This window comes from Oreochromis niloticus, linkage group LG13, assembly GCF_001858045.2.
Source record: "Oreochromis niloticus isolate F11D_XX linkage group LG13, O_niloticus_UMD_NMBU, whole genome shotgun sequence".
NCBI classification, from domain to species: Eukaryota; Metazoa; Chordata; class Actinopteri; order Cichliformes; family Cichlidae; genus Oreochromis; species Oreochromis niloticus.
This window is the reverse complement of record NC_031978.2, coordinates 5,829,172-5,853,499: the sequence shown is the minus strand read 5'-3', so window position 1 is coordinate 5,853,499 and position 24,328 is coordinate 5,829,172. Positions and strand designations below refer to the sequence as shown.

Sequence of the window (24,328 nt, the reverse complement as noted above, 5' to 3'; positions counted from 1 at the left end):
TAATACACATTCATGACAGTCTTCACAGTTTTAAAAGAAAAAAAAATAGAATCACCAGTTAACCTAACTCTTATGACTGCATGACTTTTAACTGTGGGAGGAAACCAGAATTCCCAGAAAGAAACCACTAGCGAGATTGTGGATTTGAACCCAGGACCTTCTTGTTTTTTCACAACAAGAGCACTAACCACCACGCCACCAATCCAGGTTTAGTAAAAGTAAGAAAGCTATGATTTCTAGGCTTGATGAAGAATTTTCTGTACGTTTTTGTCCTTGACAGGTTACACCACAATAAATAGCAATAGCATACACGTGGTGTGTGTGTAGTCGTCTGCCACTTATAACTCCAGTTTGAAATCTCGTGCGATCTTGTGAATTTCTCCCTCCCTACCACATGCACTGAACAACTTCTATGCACGGTTTGACGCTCAGAATTATATGTTGGTAAGGAAGTCCCCCCCCCCTCACAACAACCAGGTTCTGTGTCTGACCTGATGTGAGGAAAACTCTTTGCAGAGTTAACCCACAAAAAGCTGCTGGTCCAGATAACACCCCTGGGAAAGTGCTCAGAGACTGCACAGACCAGCATACAGATGTCCTCACTGACATCTTCAACCTCTCCCTGATCACCGCTGTCGTCCCAACGTGCCTCAAGTCCACGACCATCATTCCTGTGCCAAATAAGTCCCCAGTGTCCTGCCTCAATGACTACTGTCCCACTGCACTCACACCCATCATGATGAAGTGCTTCCAGATGTTTCAGATCCAGCTGCCACCCACTCTGGACCCACTGCAGTTCGCCTATCACCCAAACCAGTCAACAGATGACATCATCACCTCCACCCTGCATCTTGCCCTCACCCACCTGGACAATAAAGACACATATGTACGAATGCTGCTCATAGACTTAAGTTCAGCATTCAACAGAATCATTCCTCAGCACCTGATTAGAAAACTGAGTCTGCTGGGCCTTAAAACCTCCCTCTGCACCTGGATCCTGGACTTTCTGATGGAGAGACCTCAAACAGTCCAAATCGTTAACTGGATCTCAAACACCACCACACTGAGCACTGGAGCCCCTCAGGGCTGTGTGCTCAGCCTACTGCTGCTCACTCTGCTGACTCACAACTGTGCAGCAATGTACAGTTCGAACCACATCATGAAGTTAGACAATGACAGGACAGCAAAAACGATGAGTCAGCATACAGAGAGGAGGCGCAACAGCTCATTGGGGCCTCACTGTTTTGCCTCCACTGTCTTGTGTCTGTATCGTTCTGTTCTGTTTGGTGTTGCACTGTCTTTGTTTTGTTTGGGGGTTTTTTTGCAATTTTTGCACATTGCACTTTATGTAATCCTGTGCTGATTGTCTGTTATATGTCATGTGTAGCACCATGGTCTTGGAGGAACGTTGTCTCGTTTCACTGTGTGCTGTACCACTGCACATGGTTGGAATGACAATAAAGCCACTTGACTTCACTGGACTTAACTCATGCCTCGACTGGACTTTTATACAAATACAGAGGTGCAATGAAAACATAAAAATTGTTATACAACAATTCATGCCTCGACTGGATGTTGATATCAATACGGAAGTGCAATGAAAAAACAAAAATTGTTATACATATATGTATTTTCTAACTTGAAACTTTACAACTTTTATAGTTAGGAGATTTAAAATTCATAAAGAGATTGATTTCCAATAATTTCTTAGTTCCATACCGATTGATCACGACAGAATTACTTTAGCCAAATTAGAAAAACATTTTTTAAATGACAACCAATGTGCATGCCTTAATTTTTTTGGGATCGCGAGTGATCAACCAGACTCTAACTTCTCTAACTTCTCTTCTCTAACTCTAAATAGTAAGAGCAAGCACATAACTGTGGTTTTGGAATAAAAAGATGCAGAGTGGTAATGATGGTTTTAACTTTCTAAGAGGAAACAGAACAGGGTGTGTTTGCAGAAGTGTGTTTCCACATTGCGTGACACGACCACTCCATTAAACCATCCCTGATCCTGTACTCGATAAGGCAAATGTCATTTCAAACTTCTCCTTTCCATTGCGGTCTAATTTTACTGTTGCCTCAGCAACCATGCTTTATGTAAAGTATGAAACAAAGACTTTGGTGAAGGTTTTCTGTGTTTAAAAAAGTGTTTACATAATACACATTCATGACAGTCTTCACAGTTTTAAAAGAAAAAAAAAATAAAATCACCAGTTAACCTAACTCTTATGACTGCATGACTTTTAACTGTGGGAGGAAACCAGAATTCCCAGAAAGAAACCACTAGTGAGATTGTGGATTTGAACCCAGGACCTTCTTGTTGTTTCACAACAAGAGCACTAACCACCACGCCACCAATCCAGGTTTAGTAAAAGTAAGAAAGCTATGATTTCTAGGCTTGATGAAGAATTTTCTGTACGTTTTTGTCCTTGACAGGTTACACCACAATAAATAGCAATAGCATACACGTGGTGTGTGTGTAGTCGTCTGCCTCTTATAACTCCAGTTTGAAATCTCGTGCGATCTTGTGAATTTCTCCCTCCCTACCACATGCACTGAACAACTTCTATGCACGGTTTGACGCCCAGAATTATATTGTGGCGAGCTCAGACAAGGAGGAGACAGAGGTTTCGTTCGGTCTTGCTTCCCGCTGTGTTAGCCAGGGAGCACAGCCGTTTATTCTGCTTTTACTGGAGAACACTGCCGCTAGCTAACTGCTCAGCGCGGCAACAGCACAACAACAACAAAAAAGGCGCTCTCTCACCGGAAAAACACAGTCGCCGAGAGAGCGCATCACCTGTCACCATGAGAACATGACAACAAAACATAACTGTCAATAACAAAACCCCGAACAGCCCTGGCCCGCTACATAGCCCCCACCTAAGGGGTCAGTCGTCCCCGACAACCCCATTACCCCACACAAAGTCCTGCAAATGTCCATGTGTCTTCCTTCGGCGCGCAGGCCGATCTCGACCAGCAGGGGAAGAGTCACTCGGATGAGAACCTGGGGTGCCACCAGCATCCCCTGCCCCGGCAGCTGCTGGAGCGGGCGGGCGGTACGGTGAGAGCCTGTCCAGGTGCAACACCGCCACGCGCCCTGGGCCCGGCATGCGGATCTGGTACACCACTTCTGTCAGCCGCCCCACGACTTCTGCCGGCCCTTGCCAGTGACCGCACAGCCTGGGGGACACCCCTCTCTTGCGAACCGGGCAGTACACCCAAACCTTGTCGCCAGGCACGGAAGCTCCCCCTCGGCACCTGGTGTCGCAGGCTCTTTTCTGTCGTACTGCGGCGCTGACCTGGGCCTGGTGGGTGTATTCATGAACCACTCGCGGCCGCTCCCTCAGCCTCCTGGAGCAGTCCCCGGCCACCGACACGCGCCGGTTCCTTGCCTCGGGGACGGGGAAAGGCCCTAGGACGTCTCCTCCCACTCTCTCCATCGGGGCCCCCACCCGATGCCGCTGTAGGGGGGCAGTGGAGCGTTGAGTGGGGCCCTTCTGTGCCGTACAGGTGTCACAGCAGTGCACATGAAGTTCCACATCCCGTCGACAACCAGGCCAGTAGAACTGTCCCCTGAGACGGCGGAGAGTTTTAGCATTTCCATAGTGGCTGGCCCCAACCGAGCCGTGGACAAGCTCGAGCACCTGCGACCGCAGTGACCGAGGCACCAACAGCTGCAGGAGATCCTTGCCCTGTCCGAGGGCCCGGCATCTCCGGTACAGGAGGCCGCCGTGGGTCTCCAGATTGTTGTACTGGGAGTAGTAGGCCTTCACTTCGGGCCCCTGTCCTGACACCCCTGTCCAGCCTGGGCGTTGTGCTACCTCCAGCCAGGCCCCCACCTGAACCAACGTTGCATCAGCCTCCTGCTCCTGCTTCAGCTGCTGCATGGTCAACGAGAGCCATCCCCCTCCGCCAGCTGTGGCCCGAGCAGTAGCCACGCCCCGTGCCTCCTGGGCCCGCTCTCCCTGCCGTTTCGAGAGGGGCAGCTGGCGTGGGCGCAGACAGATGGGTTGAGCAGAGCCGGTGTCGATGGTGTGCTGAACCAGCCGCGTCTGCCTGCAGTCTCTGGTTCCCTGCTTTTGACCGCACTGGAGGGCCAGAGTCTCTGTACCAAGAGTGATAGCCAGCTTCGCGGTGTCAACGCAGGCCCCCCAGCGGGTCAGCAGATCAAGGCCGATGATGCACTGATCTTGGATGTCAGCAAGCCAGAAGTCGTGCACCAGCTCCAGATCCTTCACTCGGATCAGCAACGGTTTCTTCCCCCGCATGTCAGTTCTCTCCCCCGTCACCGTCATCAGCTGGGTGTTGATGGGCGACCAACCCATCACAAGCGGCCCGGATGTTCCAGGAAACACACCAGGTCGTATTAGGGAAATGGTGGACCCCGTGTCCACCAGGGCCTGGCAGGGCTGGTCCTCAACACAGCAGCTCAGGTAGAGTCCCTTGAGGTGCCCGACTAGGCCCGCCACCGTGCATCGTTCTTGGAGGGGGGCAGGAAGCTGGAGCGGTGGTCCCCTCGCTGTGACGCTCCCCCTCTCATCCCCCTGAGGTCACATAGTTCTGGCCTTCGGGGCGGGCGCCAGGCAGTCGCGCGCCACGTGGCCAGGCTCATCGCACCGGTAGCAGCGGTCGGTCGGTCGACGGGGATGCCTCCAGGGCACCGAGGACTGCAGCTGGCATACCTCCGGGACCTCCCCTTCCCTGTCGTAGTCTGCGGCTCTGATTTGAGGGTAGTTTGGGGGGGGCAATTGCTGGGTAGGTCGCGAGGTGAGCACAAGCTCGGCCCTTTCCGCCTCAAGGAGCGCCTCATGGAGAGTCTGAGGCATGGCCAGGCGGACGTGTTGGCGTAGTCGCTCTGGGAAAAGTCCTCGCAGAAAAGCATGCAGGCTAAGCTCCTCACGGGCTGCTGCTGGGAATTCTGGGTAGCCACGACGAGCATACAGCAACACATCCGCTGCAAAGGTGCCCAGGCTCTCCCCCGGCCGACGGCTCCGGTTGGTCAGCTGCTCCCTGCTCTGATCAGTGGAGTGCCGCTGCCCAAACCGCCTCTCGAGTGCTATGGTGAGAGCCTGGAGCTCATGCTGCTCTGACGGGGCTAGGTCAAGGAGTACCTGCAGTGCATCTCCTTCCAGTGCTAGCACTAGGTGTGTAGCAGCCTCTTCGTCGCTCCAGCCACTATGCCTCGCGGCTAGCCGTACTTGTGAGAGGTAGGGCTCTAGCGGGGTTAGCCCGTTGTATTTCGGTACCTTAGCTGGCGTTGCAGGCATCACTGCTCGCTGTCGGGGGCCCGGCGTGTCGGTCGACAGAGGCAGCCCATGAAGCATTGTCCTAGCGTCGGTCGCGCCGTCGGGACCTGTCGGGGGACTTACATGGCCGCTCGCTTGCTCTCTCTTCAATCGCCCACTTCCCAAGCAGCGAATGCTCTCGTCGACGGCTTGCTCCAGCCTCTGAGTGTCTCTCTCCATTCCGGCGAGGGTGAGCTATCCCACTTCTGACACCAATGTGGCAAGCTCAGACAAGGAGGAGACAGAGGTTTCGTTCGGTCTTGCTTCCCGCCGTGTTAGCCAGGGAGCACAGCCGTTTATTCTGCTTTTACTGGAGAACACTGCCGCTAGCTAACTGCTCAGCGCGGCAACAGCACAACAACAACAAAAAAGGCGCTCTCTCACCGGAAAAACACAGTCGCCGAGAGAGCGCGTCACCTGTCACCATGACAACATGACAACAAAACATAACTGTCAATAACAAAACCCCAAACAGCCCTGGCCCGCTACAATATGTTGGTAAGGAAGTCCCCCCCCCTCACAACAACCAGGTTCTGTGTCTGACCTGATGTGAGAAAAACTCTTTGCAGAGTTAACCCACAAAAAGCTGCTGGTCCAGATAACATCCCTGGGAAAGTGCTCAGAGACTGCACAGACCAGCATACAGATGTCCTCACTGACATCTTCAACCTCTCCCTGATCACCGCTGTCGTCCCAACGTGCCTCAAGTCCACGACCATCATTCCTGTGCAAACCAATGTGCATGCCTTAATTTTTTTGGGATCGCGAGTGATCAACCAGACTCATCATTCACCCCCAGTACAGATTCCAATGTACCAAATCCCTTCTTTGCTATCCAATCGAGCCCCACGTTGGTGCGCCAGTTTATACACACACACACACACACACACACACACACACACACACACACACATATATTTTACATATAGTGCTCAGCACAAATGAGTACAACCCCTTTAAAAAGTACAAATTTAATCAGTAGCTCAAAGAACAAAAGAACAATTTCCAAAATTTTCACAAGGTTTTATTGAACACTTGTTTAACTCCATAACATGAAATTAAGGTTAATAATATAACTTAGATCACAAAATCTTCAGTTTTACTCAAATTGGTTGAAGCAAAAAATGAATACACCCCGCAACAAAAACGACTACATCTAGTATTTTGTATGACCACCATGATTTTCAAGGACAGCACCAAGTCTTCTAGGCATGGTATGAACAGAGAATAACCTCTTTTAGAGCCTGGATGCTAGATGGAGAGTGATGCTCAACTTGTCGCTTCAGAATTCCCCACAGGTGTTCGATTTGGTTCAGATCAGGAGACATTCTTGGCCATTCAATCACCTTCACCCTGTTCTTCTTCAGAAATGCAACACTAGCTTTAGATGTGTGTTTTGGATCATTGTCGTGTTGGAAAAGTGCACGACGACCAAGTGCACGGAGTGATGGCAGCATCTTCTCCTTCAGTATAGAGCAGCACATTGTAGAGTTCATGATACCATCAATGAAATGCAGCTCCCGAACACCAGCAGCACTCATGCAGGCCCACATAAGGACCCTGCCACCAACATGTAGGCACCATGAATTTGTCTTTGAAATCCTAACCTTTATGACACCATACAGTTTTGAAACCATTAGTTCCAAAAACAGTGATCTTTGTCTCATCAGTCCAGAGTATAGAGTCCCAGTAGTCTTTATCTTTTTCAGCATGGGCCCTAGCAAATTTTAGGTGTGCTTTTTTGTGCATGGGCTTTAGGAGAGGCTTCCTTCGTGGATGATACCCATGCATGCCATTCCTCTGCAGTGTGTGCCGTATGGTGTCACGGGAAACCGTGCCTCAAGTTTGGCTTTCTACTGCTTTAGCTAAGTGCAGTGAACTTGCATAGTGATTTTCTTCAACCCTTCTCATCAGAAGACACTTCTGTCGAGATGTTAACTTCCATGGACGACCTGGACATCTCTGTAAGATGGTTACACTTCCATCTTTAAAAATTTTTGGATCACTTTTGCTACAGTATTTTGACTGATATGTAAAGCTTTGATGATCTTTATATAGCCCTCACCTTTTTGTGTAAAGAAATGATTTCCTTTCTCAGATTTTGTGACATTTCTCTTCCATGTGGAGCCATTGCTGACTGCATGAAATGGGAAGGGCTTTTCTTTGTTAAGTATTGCCCTTTTATTGTCACCTGTCTGCTGAACACCTCTTAAATGAATCATTAGACTCACCTGTGGTTGAATGCCTGTTAATTCGAATTTTCTAGTCTTAAGTGTGACTTTTCTCCTAAGACTATAATTGGGGTGTACTCATTTTTGTGACATGGGCTTGAATGAATTTGTTAGGAAAATCACTTTTTTGTGTGTGCAGATAAACAAATCTTGTTTGCAATCAGTGGGCCGCATTTATGGGAGTATTTTGTAGTGCAGTATCTCATTGAAAATGCTGCTTCTGCAAGGAAACTAAAGGTTTTCTGACAAATGTAGTGGGCTGTACTCATTTATGCCGAGCACTGTACATATTTATATATACAAGATGTGGCTAAACATGTTCTAAAAACTTTAAGCACTTATTTCTTAAATCCAGCTTCACAGACTTTGTTACATCTGTCAGTTTTTTTAGAGGGCTACATACTTTTAATTAGCCTTTCATGCTCACTTTAACAATAAATAGAGAAAGTTTCTCAATGCTAAATAAATATAAAACTAGAAAGAAGCAAACTCTAAACAGAGGAAAAGAGGCGTGTCCCATTATAGTTAAGATGAGAAACTGAAACTCAGTTTCAGTTGTTGTATACTTTGTCGGTGCTCACAGGGCAGAGCGTGTAAGAAGTAGTAGAGTATATTTGGAATGGATCAAATGTTTAGAGGTTGGTGCAGTTTATTTTATTATATATTTTATTTATAATACAGTTGGTACACCAAAGAATTTACAAAGCAGAAAAGTGTAATGTATATAATTTTATTCAGAAATCAAAATATAAATCAGAATCAGTAATATACAAAATTGTTGAAAAAGAAGCATTTGTAATATATTTATATTAGGGTTAGGGTTTGTAAAATATTTTTTACAAAGCCCTATGTCTGTTTTACTGCTCATGAACTGACATGAACTGAGAGTACCGAGTTCAGAAGTAATCAAGTACAAATACTTTGTTACTGTACTTAAGTACAATTTTTAGGTATCTGTACTTTGAGTACTTATTTTTCTGACAATTTTTTTACTTTTCCTCCCGATATTTTAAAACAAATATCTAATTGCTGCTCCTTACATTTTCAGAATGGGCACAGGAGTGTCGTACTCAGGGTTTAAAATGGGTTGGTGTTTTTTTACTTTTGCTTTTATAGATGTCCATAAGCTGCGGTTGTGCCGGTGTGGTGCCAAGGCAGTTATTCCCTACAGAACATATCAGGCTGACCCTGCCACAATCTGTTCCCCCATCCAAATCACGGACAAACAATATCCCACATTCTTGTCGTTCAGATACAGAAGTGTGTTTTACAAGAATAAAATAGACAATTGTTTTCAAAGATGTAGGCTACTCAGAAAGCTGTATTTTTGTTTCCAGCAGATATAACTTTTAGCGATGTGCAACAATCAGAGCAAGTGGTATTTTTATAGGACGTCTGGAAACAAACACAGAGCCGTTTACATGTTGAGAAAGTGGTATATCGTTAAAGTTCGTCAAAACGTCCTCGGTGTGTTGAAATAATCCTGTCCGATACCACGTGAGAACAATAAATGTATCATTTTCTGTTGTAACCCACAAACTGCACGGTAATTTAACGATACTCATCTTTAAGTTTTTCACAAAAGTAAATGATCACTATTTAACACGTCTAGTTGGTCGAAATCGAAGCGTAATCAACTGGATCGGCTCTCCATGCCCAGTGCGCGAGAGCGAGTGGATCATAGAGGGAGTAATGTTCGTTTTTCTTAAGTGTTTCAGATGAAACGTTTCTATCAGCTCAACAAACTTAAGCAAACACAAACTGTTTGTGCAGGTTTTTGCACAGTGTTCTGCTAGCTTAAGGTCCAGCTGCTTTATTTCACAGGGAGAGAAAAAAACAGAAAGCTAACTTCACTCAGAGATGGAGAAAGCTGTAGGAAAGACAGGAGAGGAAGAAGAGACTTAAAGGTAATGATTGCTCGGTCGTGTTTGGTAAACTGGAAATGTAAAAGCTTACATGCAAGTCCTCAAGTTTTTAAATTGGATTTGGGGTCTGTAAATTTGACATTCCAAAAGGTTGATTCTGTTCATCTGGACGTAGCGTTTTCAGTGCGCCATTTGGATGAGTGAAGAAATGTTTCTCGCACTGAAAATGCTACGTCCAGATGAACAGAATCAACCTTTTGGGATTTACTTACCTGGATGATTGAGCATGCATCAAGACATATGTGACTAAATGTGGCAACACGAGGTGGTGGGGAATAATAATTTATTTTTTTCTGCTCATGGTCTACTTTACTGATTCAAGCTGAGTACCTTTATTAGAATTAATATTTAGATTGAAGGAAATTTTGTATCCCCATCTACTAATATTATTTTATTAATATATCACAAGATTCAATTATCTTTGGTCAAAAATAGCTGTTAGAAACATCCTCCAAAGACCTACTTTTTACTTTCTTTCTTACTTTGAGTACATTTCAGAGCCTGAACTTTTTCACTTTTACTTGAGTAGAGGTTGAATCAGTACTGCAACTTTTACTGGAGAATTTTTCAGGATTTCTGAGTAAATTTGAAAAAAGTGGACATGTGGATGACAAAAGAAGTAGTAGGCCTAAAAGAAACCTCCTACAGCAGTATCTGAAAGTCATGGAACAAATCGAGCAACAACCTCACATGGGACCTGAGAGATGCATTGTGCCCTTCAGTTAAACCGTAATGTTGTCTGAAGCCTCATCAGTAATGGTCTCAGTAGAAGGGTGGCCATGAAGAAGCCATTCTTAAGAAAAGGAAGTAGATGGAAAGGCTCTATAATTTCCTCTGAAAGAAAGAACATATTGTGATAAATTACACAAGAACTGGATTGATTAGTGGCAACAGGTTTTATTTGAACGAAAAATGTCAGTTAGTTTGTTTCATGTCTAATCTTGTCAGTGCCAGTGAAATCCCAATATCTGCTCTCTGTACAATTAGTTCATGTCTATTTATGAAAAGCATTTCCAGTGGGGTTTTTGAGGATTTTGGTAAACAGAGAAATGAAATAGAAATATCTAAGTACAGTGTCATTTATTTAACACCCTCCCCTGTGTTTTTCATTTCTCTTCTCAAGCACCCCGCCTCTTCCTCCACAGTTTTTTTTTCAAAATTAAATTAACTGGATTTTACATGACTCCTGTAGTGTTTTTTAGTGTATGTAGTGTACACATTTTTTTCATCATCAGGTTAATACTGAGATTAACTTGTAATTCATGTCTAATGAGCATTACAGTCTGAGGATTAATTTTTATGATTAGTATTAATATATCACAGAAAAAGTCTTTAGAATTATCAAATTATTATCTCTATGAATTTTAATCTTTGGTTTTGTCTATGCCTGCAGAAGCGAATAAAAAAGGAAAACAAGAATGGCTGGAAAGAGTGAAAAGAGAATTTCAAAATGGCCCACTTGCATCAAATGTTGTGTTTGCCCTTATTTTGACGGTCTTGGAAAGGTTGGTGCAGACAGAGTTTGAGTGCCCCTGTAAAGGGACATACTTGAATGGTGGTTTTGTGGCTACATTTTTCATCATTCCTGGAATTTTGGCCTATGTGCTGATGGCTTCAATGCAAGAACTGAAGTGCTCACGTGACACAGACAATGCAAAGCGATTCTTTCACTGCTGCGTCCCTGCATTTGTGTGGATGATCTTGATGCTCTTTGATGGCAGCTACTTTTCATGTGGAATGACTGATTGGTCAGGCAGGTATGTAACTGCTGACAAAGCTGCCCCACTGAAGTGGTGTGAACCAGAAAATGGTACCTCATATCAGGATAGACTGAACAAATCTCAGGACTGGTACTTTCTCTCTCAGGTAAGTGAAACTCGTTTTTTTTTTGGTTTGTTTTTTTTTTTGGTTTGTTTGTTTGTTTTTTAAGTGGTTTGGTGAGAATGTGATATGTGAAATGAGGTAATTTGTTTCCTGTGGTAATACAGCATTTATGACAGGTTTGATTGTTTTGGGTTTTTTTCCATTGTTTATCTCTGTTCTTTGTTTTAGTGGGCTGGGCTTGCCTTGGTCTTGGTCTTGACTTTGGTCTTCCTGATCATAAAATGCATCATAAATACATCTCTTGAACAAGAGCAATCCAGTCCTCCTTCAGAAAGTGACTCTGATCCATGTGTTCCCCCAGGTACCTGTTCACTTTAACCTGTATGCAGTCGAAATATTAACAATGATTCATAAATTACAATTTACAACTTGTTTTTGTCTTTACATTTCATCTATACATGTTTTGTATTTCACACATAACACGTATGATTGGAATGTTAAGATTACACTGCATGTTTATCTGACATTGATGCCTGTATTCTGGTTGTATATTACTTTAAGTTATAATGAGAAATGATTGATTGTGCTTAATGTTTTGGAATGATTGATTGTGCTTAATGTTTTGGTGTGCGCACATGTGCTGGCAGGGGTGGAAGGTGATGATTTTAAAGCCCCATGAGTAACATTTAATTAGTCATTATTATTATTATTATTATGAAAATTAATAACTTATCACCATAAAGTAATGTTTGCTTCACAAGGTACTTATAAACGTGTTTGTTTGCTAGCATTAGTTTTGTTTTCTGTTTCGCAACAAAGGATAAAATCAAGTCAGCATCTGACCCTGCCTCCCTCCTCCTTATTTCATGATTTGGTTTGTTCCAGGTGCACTGTAAAAAAGAAAATGTTGAGAAAACGTAAAATTTCAAGGCAACATGATGCAAGAGATTTTTGAGTTTTCTCAACTTTTGCCAACTGTTGTTGACTTAACTAAGATTTACAAGTTCTGCCAACTTGGATCTTCTTGTTCACCTAATTAGGATAATCCTGTAAGTCTAACGAAGAAATTCTGGTTTCAATGCCATGTATTTCTGCCTTCACCAAACACAGATATTCTTGTTGAGTAATCATGCAATTCTTACTCCAGTGAGTTGAAAATTTACCTATATAAACAAAGGAAAATGTATGTTGTTATTATACTTGAAAAAACACTTAATAAATAGATATAGAATAAAACAAAGCACAATTCAATGTTATCTAAAAGCTTATTTATTTTGTTCAACAGTCTTTTCAGTACATTTCAGAATGTCATGGGTAGTAGGGTGAATTTCTGTTAAAAAAAACAAAAAGAAAGAAAGAAAAGAAATAACAAACAAACAAAAACATGTTGCCAGTTTCTTTTGGGTGCTTTGAGCACCCCAGCAGAGACGTCAAAATTCCAGAGTCCAGAACCAAAAAAGAAAAGTGTCCAGCAACTTAATAATTCATGCACACACACCCTGACCGTCTTGTAAAAGCTGAACATAACTATTGCACATTAAATAGGGTACTGCCACAAACGATTGCCTATGTACCCAGACATTGATATTTTACACAGGCTTACTATGATGAACTATGGAAGTTAAAAGTTATTAGAAATGTTACCATCAATGAAGAGGAAACTAACACTATAACAAATCTTTTACAATACTACAAGACAAATTTTCACCATATATTCTCAACAATACAGATTCATCTGACTAAAATTTACATTTCGAATAATGATTTATCCACTTCGCCTTCATATTGTCCGACCAGGCCAAAATAAGATGGCCTGAATTGCTTCAAAGGTAAAACTCATCTGCTTTGGATAATCAATGTTGAGGGCATACAGAAGGCCAAAGAGGTGTGCCAGGGCAGTAGAGAGATCTGGAATGTTATGTAGCACGATGTCCCCTCCCAACACAACTGCATGTTCTCGCACAGACGTATCAGCATCGTCATCTTGTAGGATGGTGAGGATGGCAACTGATGCACCGTTCAACACTGGTTCCAAAATGTCAGTGTCCTGAAGAAAAGTAAAATATGAATTATTGAAAGCTAAGAAAAACTAAAGACAAAACAAATTTCTAAAGATTTTAACTTTAACCTCTATACCATGCTGGTCGTTTGACCCATGGAGGTTTTAAGAAGAAAAAGCTTATTTTCTTTTAATTAATGCCACCTTGTGAGTTTTGTACAAAAATATTTTCTGCTATGGAACAACCACTAACAATGCCCAGCTGCTGCTCAGCAGAAAAAAAGGAGTGAGAGTTATGACAACTGCAATCCCCACTATAAAATTATCTGGACTGCACTGAGAAAGTGTACATTTCCATTTTGGATAAACTCATCCTCTAAAAACATCTCATAGCAATTAGTTTTACTTGCATTACTTTTTTGTACTTACTAAGCACTTCAGGAAAACCTCTGTTGCATCTTCTCTTGAGGAAAATGGGCAGGCCTCTCAGTGCCCGTTGGACACAGTGTTGGATGTCTAAAGAGTATTCAGTGGAAAACAAGAATTTCAATTAGTGAAGTAACATGGTGTACTATACACAATGCAAAATCAGAACTCTCATAGTAATGAAAGTAAAGCACAGGTCAGACCCAGCAACCCCCCCCCCCCAAAAAAACCCAACAACAACACCATGTTAACAATTTTACTTTCATTTTACAAATTAAATAAAATACTGCCAAATAAGAACAAAGCAATGACTCATGACATTCATTTTTACTGACATGTCCACTGATGTGTTTTGTTTGAAGCCAACATCTTTTTCAGTTTCTGTTAAGAGAAAAGTATACTCTTCTAAAAATGTCAGATAAAGGAGCACTTCACTCACCTGTTCATCAAGTTTATCCAGGAGGTCTTCCATCTCCTCACCAAGAGCTCCCTTCTTAGACCAGTACAGTTTCAGCAGGCCACGCACAAATTTGTCAAGGGATGCATTCACCAAAATATTGTCATTTATTCAGCACAGAAAATTCCTGGGTAGCTCTTCTTGGACAGTCTGCACCATGTTATATGCCTGACTGTGTTATCAAAAGCAAAACCTACTTCAAAAATCTCTCATGAATACGTCTTTTGCACAGGAATAGAAACACCCCCCACAAAACCCAGTATCAATATGAAAATACATATTATGTTCTAAGTTGCACCAAAATCTGTGACCAATCAGATTCTGTGACCTGCCTTAGTATTCTTTCCCTAACAATCTCAGACTATAGAAGTCCTATTTCTAGCACACACAGACACAAAAAAAATACATGCTAAGTCAAAATTATGAGATTGCCTTTCTGTTTCACAATTTCGATTTAGCATGGGGACTCTTGTACTGGCAGAAATGTTCAGGGTAAGGATTTCAATATAACACTGGCAAGGGCCTTGACTGGAGTGGTAGCACAAGATAATAAAGTTGGCCAATGCATTACCCCAGCAAATACCGTACTACTTCAATATAAGTATAAATCATGCCCAATTAGAATAATAATTAAATTATAAATAAATTAGGACAGTCTTACCTCCTCAGAGGAAAACAGCGCAGGTCATCTCTCCTGGACCTCAGATACCATAGGCTGACACTCCACGACCTCTCTCCGCCTGAGAGAAAATGTTTGCAATAATGAAACATTTCAATATAATGTAGAGAAAAAAAACGAGAAAAAAAAGTTACGGATCAGACTCCCCGATCCTTACTGCGCATGTGCAAAGTCGGACCGTACAGATCGCGTCTACCCGTGGAATTGTACATAAAATCAATACTCCACCAACAAAAAGGCTCTCAAAACAATACAATACTTTTCCACAGCTTTGAAGGATGGGTCAGGTGTATCCTTCGTGGCCCACCCTATGCCAGAATTCATAGCGCGGCCCAGCCGATTCTAGTTTCAAACAATGGCGGCAGCCACTTAGTTTTAATATTACTCTTATTACTCTTTCTGGGTCACAAAGTAAACTTTTAAGATATTTTCAGGCGAGAATGTAGCTGTGTAAATTTCAAATATCTCCTCAGTTTATTAAGACAACACATTTTTGCAAAAATGCTTCTACGTTTTCGGAGAAGTCTGTTACCACCAGCTTCGATAGCTAGCTGGGGATTCAAGGCTCGCTAGAGCAGCGAGAACAGCGAACTCCTGGCATATCATTTTCAACCCCAGCGCGGTCCTTCGCTAGCTTAAACATGATATATAAGTCCCTTAGATGACTTAAATATGTTATTGTTTGGCTTTTTTTCAGTGCTTTACTCGTTCCACCCTCCTGGGTCCTCAGGAGGATGCAGCCTAGCGCTTGTAGAAAATCCTAATAACAGATGTCGTTAGCTTACCTGCTAGGGCAAATGGCCGGCAGCTCCCGCACCTGTCCAAAAAATGGTCAAATAATACACTCCAACTTCAGACCAGGTAAAATCCGTAATGGTCGAAAAATTGTAATTTTCATCCAACTTTGGCCACGTTTGTTCAAATTTTCTTAGCAGGTTTTCAGTTCAGAACACATCGACAAACCACTATCACACAGTCTGCTCAGACTCATTTGGTCTAGTTCAAACTTATTCAGACCACGACGTGTGCCAGTCACCTACGGGGTTTCCCACCGGTTCCCAACTCGACTCAAAAACTCTACTCAAAAGTTGATAATCTTTGTTATGCTCGCTAGAAAATCTTAGTTAGGACAACAATGGAAGAAATTTGTTGGGCAGACAAGCTATTTTAGGTTGTAAATGGAAAGTTTTATTTCTAAGTCAGTTTAATTTGAAAACTTTACTCAAATCAACAATTACTAGTTATCGTTTTTACAGTGTGTAAGCGCTCCTAGCTGACGGAGCTCTAGAGCTGTACCTCTGCAAGAGAAAGCGACACTAGCTTTGTTAAAAGTAAAGTATGTGTTTCAAAAAAGAAAAGTGAGACACGTAAAAATTACATTCATAGAAAGTCTCCATGAAAAATTCTCCTAGTGTTAGTTAGCTTAATTTCTAACATAAAACAATGTTTTGTAGTTTTTTAGCCAACATGTAATTAGTGCAGGCAGACCCTCTGTACATATGTATGCTAAAACACTTTTTCCATCTCCCGACCTGCTGCCAAATAGATCAAGCCTTTGGCTCAGGCTCAGCTGTCGCACTCCGACCTCTCCATACCAACACTCCTGACACCAACGTCACTGATATGTGAAGAAGCATAGGTGAGTTATTTTATGTCAAACTTTATTTTAATTCTGCAGACTACATATTTTTGTAATAATAATAATACATTATCTTTATAACCCACACAAACAGAGCATTTTATGGATAGGTGTGTATTGCTCTGCATATATTTTGCACATATTTTGTTTTAATATGATTGAGCTTTCAGTAAGCTCAATCATATTAAAACCTATCAGAGTTCCACCTATCAGAATTGGCCAGGTCTTATTACAGAGACATATTTTAGTTGGCTAAAGCTTGTTTAAAAATTGATATCCAAAGAATTATTTAAGTAATATTTGCCAGTACTTTATATTATGAATAAAAGTGTTTATTAATTATTTAAAAGATTTCAGACAAATGTAGTGGTTACAATACATCAATATTTGTCTGTGAGATAGTGTAGTAGAGGTATAATGAAGTGCAGTATTTAAGTCATCATTTTTAACCACATAAATACAAAATACATTTAATTAAATATAAAATATGTTTCATATATTCATCCATCCATTTTCTTTCACTTATCCAGTGTGACTGAGGAGCTGGAGTCCATCCCAGCTGTCACAGAACGAGAGGCAAGATATACCCTGGATCTGTCGCCAACCTGAATTCTATTATATATCTTTATAATTGGCCACCTTCTTGCTGAAATTTTTTTTTCTTGTCAGGATTAATTTGTGGAATTTCTTGCCTTCTTGATGTGGTTGGGACCATCAGTTGTGTTGTGCAGAACTCAGGGCTGTCAGTTGTGTACCAACCTATTTGACAACTGTTAGAATTCATATTATGGTAAGAACCAATCAGCTAGAGAAATTAGAGCACTTCATTATCTTGACCCTATAACGCCCTTTGTATCATATTTGACACATGAGTTTATGAGACCTGTATCTCATCAACATGATCAATACTTGCCATAATTTCAAAATGTTATGGACAAAGCTTTTTTTTGTCTAAAATTAACAATTTTATAAACAAAAAGTTACCAAAAACACCCAATGTATCAAATATGATACAAAACATATATAATAAATATATATCATATGCAACATGATACAGCAAAAAAAGGGGGGATTTTGTTATAAGGTTTAATAAACATTTCACTTGCAAATAAATCTGAATTTTCTGGCTATTTTTTGATGGGTTGGTTCTTACAGGGTTAAGAACTGAAGGTCAGTCAGTCTGGAAAATTACTAAAACTTTGAATGCATCCCGCAAAAACCATCGAGCGCTACGATGAAACTGGCTCACATGAGGACCGCCCAGGAAAGGAAAACCAAGTCATCTCTGCTGCTGAGGAGGAATTCATCTGAGTCACCAGCCCCAGAAATTGTAGAGAAATGCCACACAGAGTTCCAGTAGCAGACACATCTCTACTAATAACACTAAATCTGTGCTTTGGTCTGATGAGTCCAATTTGAGATCTTTGAATCCACCTGCCGTGTCTTTGTGCAAAGCAGAAAAGGTGAACGGGTGGTCTCTATATGCATGGTTTCCACTATGAAGCACGAAGGAGGAGGTGTGGGGGTGTTTTCCCACTGACACTGTTGGGGATTTATTCAAAATTGAAGGCACACTGAACTCTCATGGCTACCACAGCATCCTGCACCAACATGCCATCCCACCCGGTTTGTGCTTAGTTCGACCATCATTTATTTTTCAGCAGGACAATGACCCCAAACACACCTCTAGGCTGTGTAAGGGCTATTTGACCAAGAAGGAGAGTGATGGAGTGCTGTGCCAGATGTCCTGGCCTCCATAGTCACCTGACCTAAACCCACTCGAGATGGTTTACGATGAGATGGACCGCAGAGTGAAGGCAAAACGGCCAGCAAGTTCTCAGCACCAAAATGGCAAGAACAGTCTGGGATTTTCTGTATAACCATGTATAAACATTACTATTGATAACAATGTACCCCCTAAAAAATCCTCAAAACTACCATATGTAATTAACAATATTGATTCAGTATTAATTTTAAACTATTGTTTAACTATTATTATACAATACTTCAGTGATGAAAGTGATTACTTTTGAGAAGATTGGAAGACATTTGAATTTGTGAAATTGAAAAGTCTAAAATTCCATGAGTGTAAATCAGGTTTAGAAGTTTTGGTTGGAAAAACAGTGGTTGATCAGTAACATGTGCTGCATGTGGTTAAACGGAAAAAAATACATATTTAACTGCAAAATATCAGCCATAATGTGAAGCTGGCTTATATTTTCCTTATGTAGGAAAGATTATGCTAAATGAGGAAAATGAGAAGGGAAAAGCAAAAGCAGAAGAACGATATTTGAATATTGTAAAATAAAAAACATCAGTGATTTGAATGAAATAAAGAGGAAACTTCAGAAACAGGAAGAGGGTTGGAGTCTTAATATGGATTTGAAGACAAAATGAAACAAAACCAGTTGGTTATGTCAGGGTTTCCATTTGAGAGCACCTGAAACGAGTCTTGGAGCAAATTTGGGATGAGAACCTTGACAGGTTATTAAAACTGTCATGGTCCTGGATCAGCTGACCCAGCATTTTGTGTTTATGATCTTATGTTCTAGTTTATTCTGATTTTGTATTCTGGGCAAGAGTTAGGGTTTTGGTTCCCTGTGTGATGTATAGTTTCTGGTTCTAGTGAAACCAGTGGTTCTGGTTCTAGGTTCTAGTGTTTTAGTTGTTTTAGGTATTTGTAGATAAATAGTACAAAGCCTGGTTCAGCTCGAGAACAAGGTAACATAGGACTTTGAAAAGGCTGCCAGGACTGGGCTAATAGCCAGCACTGCAAACTGGCTTCACTTTTTAGCTGTGCCCACATTCCAGATTCTAGTTTGTATTTAGGAGACAAAAACACTCTACTTTTAAGATTAGGTTTCAGACTTTCTTTTTTTAAGATTAGGTCACTTGATCCAGCTCTATAGTTAGAGTTGGATCCAGTGACCCTGAACCACCGATTAGTTCCCGTGGTTCTCCCTGCATGTTATGGTTTCAGGTTTGTTCACTAGTTTTCCCAGTTCAGGTTATTTCTTAGTTTCGTCCTCGCCATCCTCGCTTTTGTTTGTTTTCACCTCCTGTTAATAAAACTCACTCACAGCCAGTGCCTGCATCTTTGGTCCTTCTTCATAACTCCACACGGCTTGCTTTGCAAACCATGACAGAAACTGTATTTCATCTTTCTTAGAACTTCATTAGAACATGTATGATGGTCTTTTGATCCAATAATCTAAATACAGATGAGAATTCAGAGATTTAAAAAATTATATTTGTGGGATCAGATCTTCTTTTTAAAACAGCAGTTTATTTGTACTTTTAATCTTTTGCCAAACAGAGGAACTGAAATAAATCTAAGAAGACTTTTTAAACAGTGGGGTTTTCTCTTCCCGTTCACAGTAACCTCCCAGAATTGATTGATTTATTTAAATAATCCACGTGTTTATTATGGACTTTTAAGTGTTTCCTGCACTTGTTTTTAGTATGTGTGGATAAATAGTACAAAGCCTGATTCACAGTAGGCTGGTGTGAAACTGAACTTGTAATATACAGTATGTCTAATGAACTCTACAGTCACCAACAGGATTACTTATTTATGGCTGCTGTTGTGTATATTCTGTGTATTTATTATCTCATTCTTATTGCCTGTTTATGCCCTGTCCTTATCTTCTTAACTGCCCGTTGGGGATAAATAAAGTCTCTCTGACTCTGATTCTATTAATGTATCACAGAAGGTTATAGTGTAATAAATGACCACCTTGTTTCTGATGTTTTTGTTTTGTTTTTTTTTTTGTCTTTTTGTGCAGAAGCGGTGCGGGCAATGCTGCTGTTATTTAGATGGCCAATACTTAACTTGTATAAAGACTGATTGGCCGGGTAGCTATGTAAGTGCTAATCACAATGTTCTTGAGAAATCGTCTGAACCATATAACAGAGCATTGTAACAGGAGCGACTGATAAAGAGTCTAGAGTGCATAATTAACAAAAACACACACACACAAAACAAAACAAAAAAATGCATAAATATGTAAAATGGTAAAGCTGTAATTCAGACCAGCTATTTCCTACAGTTCCCACAACTCCTGTCTTGATGCAATCTTATACTCTTGCAGGTCATGACAGGCTTAAGATTACAGACTACGTATTAAAGATTCCTTTTGACTATAGTAGGGGCCAGAATTCACAAAATTAACAAAATGATGAGACATGAACTGGCAACACAGCAAAATGTTTGCTGAGGTCATAGAGCCAAGGAGACCATGGTTGTATAGACTTCAACACATTTTGCAATCATGAGTCTCCCCCTGCTGGTCATTAGAAGAATAAAGTGAACCTTTATTTTTGTTCCTCAGCCTTAAAACGCTATGGGGTATTGTCGGGCAGCATAGATATGCAAGTTTTGTGAATGTGATGACTCGAGAAGGAGGTGACATTGAAAAGGCTGAGGGGCAGCATTGGTGACCGCCAGGATTGGTCTAATAGCCAGCACTGCAAACTGGCTTCACTTTTAAGCTGTGCCTACATTCCAGATTCCAGTTTGTACTTAGGAGACAAACACACTCTCTACTTTTAAGATTAGGTTTCAAACTTTCTTCTCGTTAAAGTTTATAGTTAGAGCTGGATCAAGTGACCCTGAATCACTGATTAGTTATGCTGCTATAGGCTCAGACTGCTGGAGGACTTGACATGATATACTGAGCACTTCTTCTCTACTCCCCATGTCTTGATGTGCGAGTACTGCATGTTATTCACTCTACCCCATAATTTGCATTTTGTTCTTGTCTCTCTGTGTCTCCTTTTTCCTATTTTCTTCCCCCTCGGCCCCCAAGTAGTTGTGAAGATGGCTGCTCCCTCCCTGAGCCTGGTTCTGCCAGAGGATTCTTCCCAGTATAAAAGTCTTTTCCCTTCTCACCACTGCAAAGTGCTGCTCACAGAGCATTGTCTCATTATCTAACATTGCAGGATCTTTACATTACAACACAAAGAACCTTGAGGTGGCTGTTGTGGTGTTATGTTGGTGCCATGGAAACAGAATTTAAGTGAGTTCTGGTGCTTCCCCTGGTGGGCACTGTAAAATATAATACAACCTCAAAGTATATTGATGATGAATTCTATTTTATTTAGCTACACACTATTCTATTATTAAAGCTGTTTCTTTTACAGTCTGTTATGTGTTTTGTCTTTTGCTATTTTTAACTGCTGAACTCTTTTAGAAGCCCACTTATTTCTTAGACCAGGGGTCGGCAACCTGTGGCATGCGGCTCTTTTGTCCTTATACTGCGGCTCCGGGTGGTTTGGGAAAATTAATTAGAAGTATTTAGCTGAAGTGTATTTTATTTGTGTTTAGTTCTTTTTTTAACTTGTAGCTCTAAATTGGAAGATTATTGTGATATTGAAATATAAAAATAAAATTATATTTTATTATTTTTCATCGCTCAAAATAAGCGTCACACTCGCGGAAGCCGGTGTACCCGCCGAAACGCCGTGCATTTATCGAGACTTTCAACCCCAGGTAGGCCAATTATGGATCTTTGGATCCACATTATGTCAGCAGCTGTTCTCCACCGTGAACTATGTTAAAGACAAACACCGCTCACGCCTCACAGACAACAGCTTAGTCCTGCGTAAAGATGAAAGTGACTTCGTACAGCCCCGATTTGCAGACGCTGTGCGCAGAGGTTCAGGAGCAGAAGTCCCATTGTAAACACATCACGGCAGACCCGACGATGTTTGCATGAACACGCTTTTCAACATCTCTTTATTGACCGCTTTTCACACACGGTTGCTGTACACATACAGCCGGCTGTAGCTTTTCAGCTCACAGCCCGACAACACAACAGCATAGATAGCACAGACTTTAAGGCGGCGAGGCGTGATTGCGGGTGCTGCTCAGGTGTGTCCGACTCCCATGCAGCGACACTGCAGACCACGCCCCGCCACACACATTAACCAGGTAAAAAACACATATTTAGGCAGAATTTTGCAAATATCTATTTTTCATGTTTTAGCAGCGTAGAGCATTTTTTCCAATTATTTTTTAAAAGTCAGGTCAAGGCTCCAAAAGCCCAAAGGCGATATAAGGGTGGCGGCTGACAACAGTTTTTGTTTGCTACATGGATCATTTTAGTTCAGCTGGGTGTCTTTCCTTTTGTTATATTTCTTTAAGAGTTCAAAATGTGTTCATTACATAAATAAAATGTAATTTTCTCTGTAGCACTTCATGGATTACATAAGCAGCACACTTTAGTTGTTCACACAAAGCATAAAAGTAAAAAAAACAATATATACAGTGTTATCTTCATTTTAGATGACAACAAGTATTTGCGGCTCCCAGTGTTTTCTTTTGCGTGGAAACTGGGTCCAAGTGGCTCTTTGGGTGTTAAAGGTTGCTGACCCCTGGTTTAGAACAACTTATTTTTCTTTGCTGTGTTTTTGATATTTTTTTTTTTCGTATTTGTGGATAAAATAAAACCCACTTTTTTGAACAGTACACCTGTTCCTGTTAGTCATTTCCCTACTCGGCCCGTCACACATCACTGCTCCCTTACAATGGTACTGTTTTTTATCAGCATGGCTGTCCTGAATTGGTGATGAATTAGTTTCTTTTTGTCACCGTTGTGCTTTTCCTTTAGTTGTTTTGTTTGTTGTTGTTCAAGATCTATTTGTATGTGTAGGTTTATTGTGACATTAAATTGAAACTGTGAGCCTCTCTGAGGCTTGGTGAACCAGTTTACCAGACTCTTTGTTTCAAATAATGCCTTACTTTATTTCCATCTGCGGTTCAGAACATTATGCCCCTCTATCTTTCAAGAGAAAAGTTCCATAAAAGGTATTTTACTGTGTATTATCTTCATGGGCCAGCAGGTGTCTTCAAATCCTCATCAATCTGTCCTGGGTGTCCCAGCTTCTCTTTCAAAACCAACGTAGTTTATGGAGAGGTGTAATGCGGGCAAAGAAAAGGGCTCTTCTAATTAGATTTTCCATAAACTAGATAGTTAAATAATGTAATGAGTTTACACTAAATTTACTCAGCCTTCTGTCTCCAGACAGCATACAGACACACTGTTTGAAGACAAATCCAGTCGCGTCTCAGATGACATACTGCTTCACCACAAATACAGGATCTCTGTTAGTGTTAGTGTAGCCGCTAAACTGGTGACCTAAATCTTCGCCACCACGTCTATATACATACAAGCATAAGGGGAGAGAGTGAATCAGCGCTCGGAGTACGGACACTGGGCCGGCTTTAAACACACCATTTATTTTTTAGAAGAACAGCCAGAATCACAAGTAGAAGTTAAAATCCCCCATATACAATAACAAGAGTATTCAGAACCCGCTAAAAACCCTGCCGGCAGAAATCACTATACAATTAAAAAGATCAAAGCTAAATGAATGTCCTTTTTATACGATAAGAACTTCCCCCCCCCAGAGTCCTCTATTCCCAATGTCCAACCACACACACTCGGGCAAATGTTCCTTAGCTGAAAGAGACAGAAGGGGGCCCCTCTTCCAGGATGGGGAAATCTCGCCAGCAGAAGGCCAGGGAGGAGGCTCCCATCCCCACCTGGCAGCGCATGGCCGTGCAGTCCAGCCGCTCTCCGCGTCCGCACACGGCTTCCCTCATAGCCCGGCCCTGATACAGGCAGAGGCGTCCCCTCTGCCTTCGGTGGATTTCACACATCGCCTCCCGCTGTTACTATTCTGTCCGTCGGAACTGGATCGCCGGAAGTCTCGCGACGCCTCACAGGCAGGCCAGTCCTTCTATACATGTGCTCGTCTGCACCACACGTTCGGTTTCCTGTTCTTCGCTGTTCATGTGTCTCTCTCCCGTCTTTGCGCTCACCATCTCCCTTAAGTCCGTTTGGCGGCCAATAG

At 41.8% G+C, this 24,328-nt stretch overlaps 1 protein-coding gene and 2 long non-coding RNA genes across 3 annotated transcripts; 1 reads left to right on the top strand and 2 right to left on the bottom strand.

The window, feature by feature from the left end:
- Positions 1-7,954: 7,954 nt before the first annotated feature.
- On the top strand, positions 7,955-17,064 carry LOC109204706 (uncharacterized). Its single transcript, XM_019366257.2, has 5 exons — positions 7,955-8,160; positions 10,841-11,313; positions 11,500-11,632; positions 16,379-16,471; positions 17,002-17,064. The coding sequence occupies exons 1-4, from the start codon at positions 8,142-8,144 to the stop codon at positions 16,459-16,461; spliced, it is 708 nt and encodes a 235-aa protein (XP_019221802.1). The 5' UTR covers positions 7,955-8,141; the 3' UTR covers positions 16,462-16,471; positions 17,002-17,064.
- On the bottom strand, positions 13,226-14,218 carry LOC109204707 (uncharacterized). Its single transcript, XR_002064213.2, has 3 exons — positions 14,136-14,218; positions 13,700-13,786; positions 13,226-13,318 (listed from the first exon to the last, which is right to left on the bottom strand). It is a non-coding gene; the product is annotated as an uncharacterized LOC109204707 (long non-coding RNA).
- LOC112841909 (uncharacterized) lies at positions 14,815-16,086 on the bottom strand. Its single transcript, XR_003213379.1, has 2 exons — positions 15,618-16,086; positions 14,815-14,893 (listed from the first exon to the last, which is right to left on the bottom strand). It is a non-coding gene; the product is annotated as an uncharacterized LOC112841909 (long non-coding RNA).
- Positions 17,065-24,328: the final 7,264 nt, after the last annotated feature.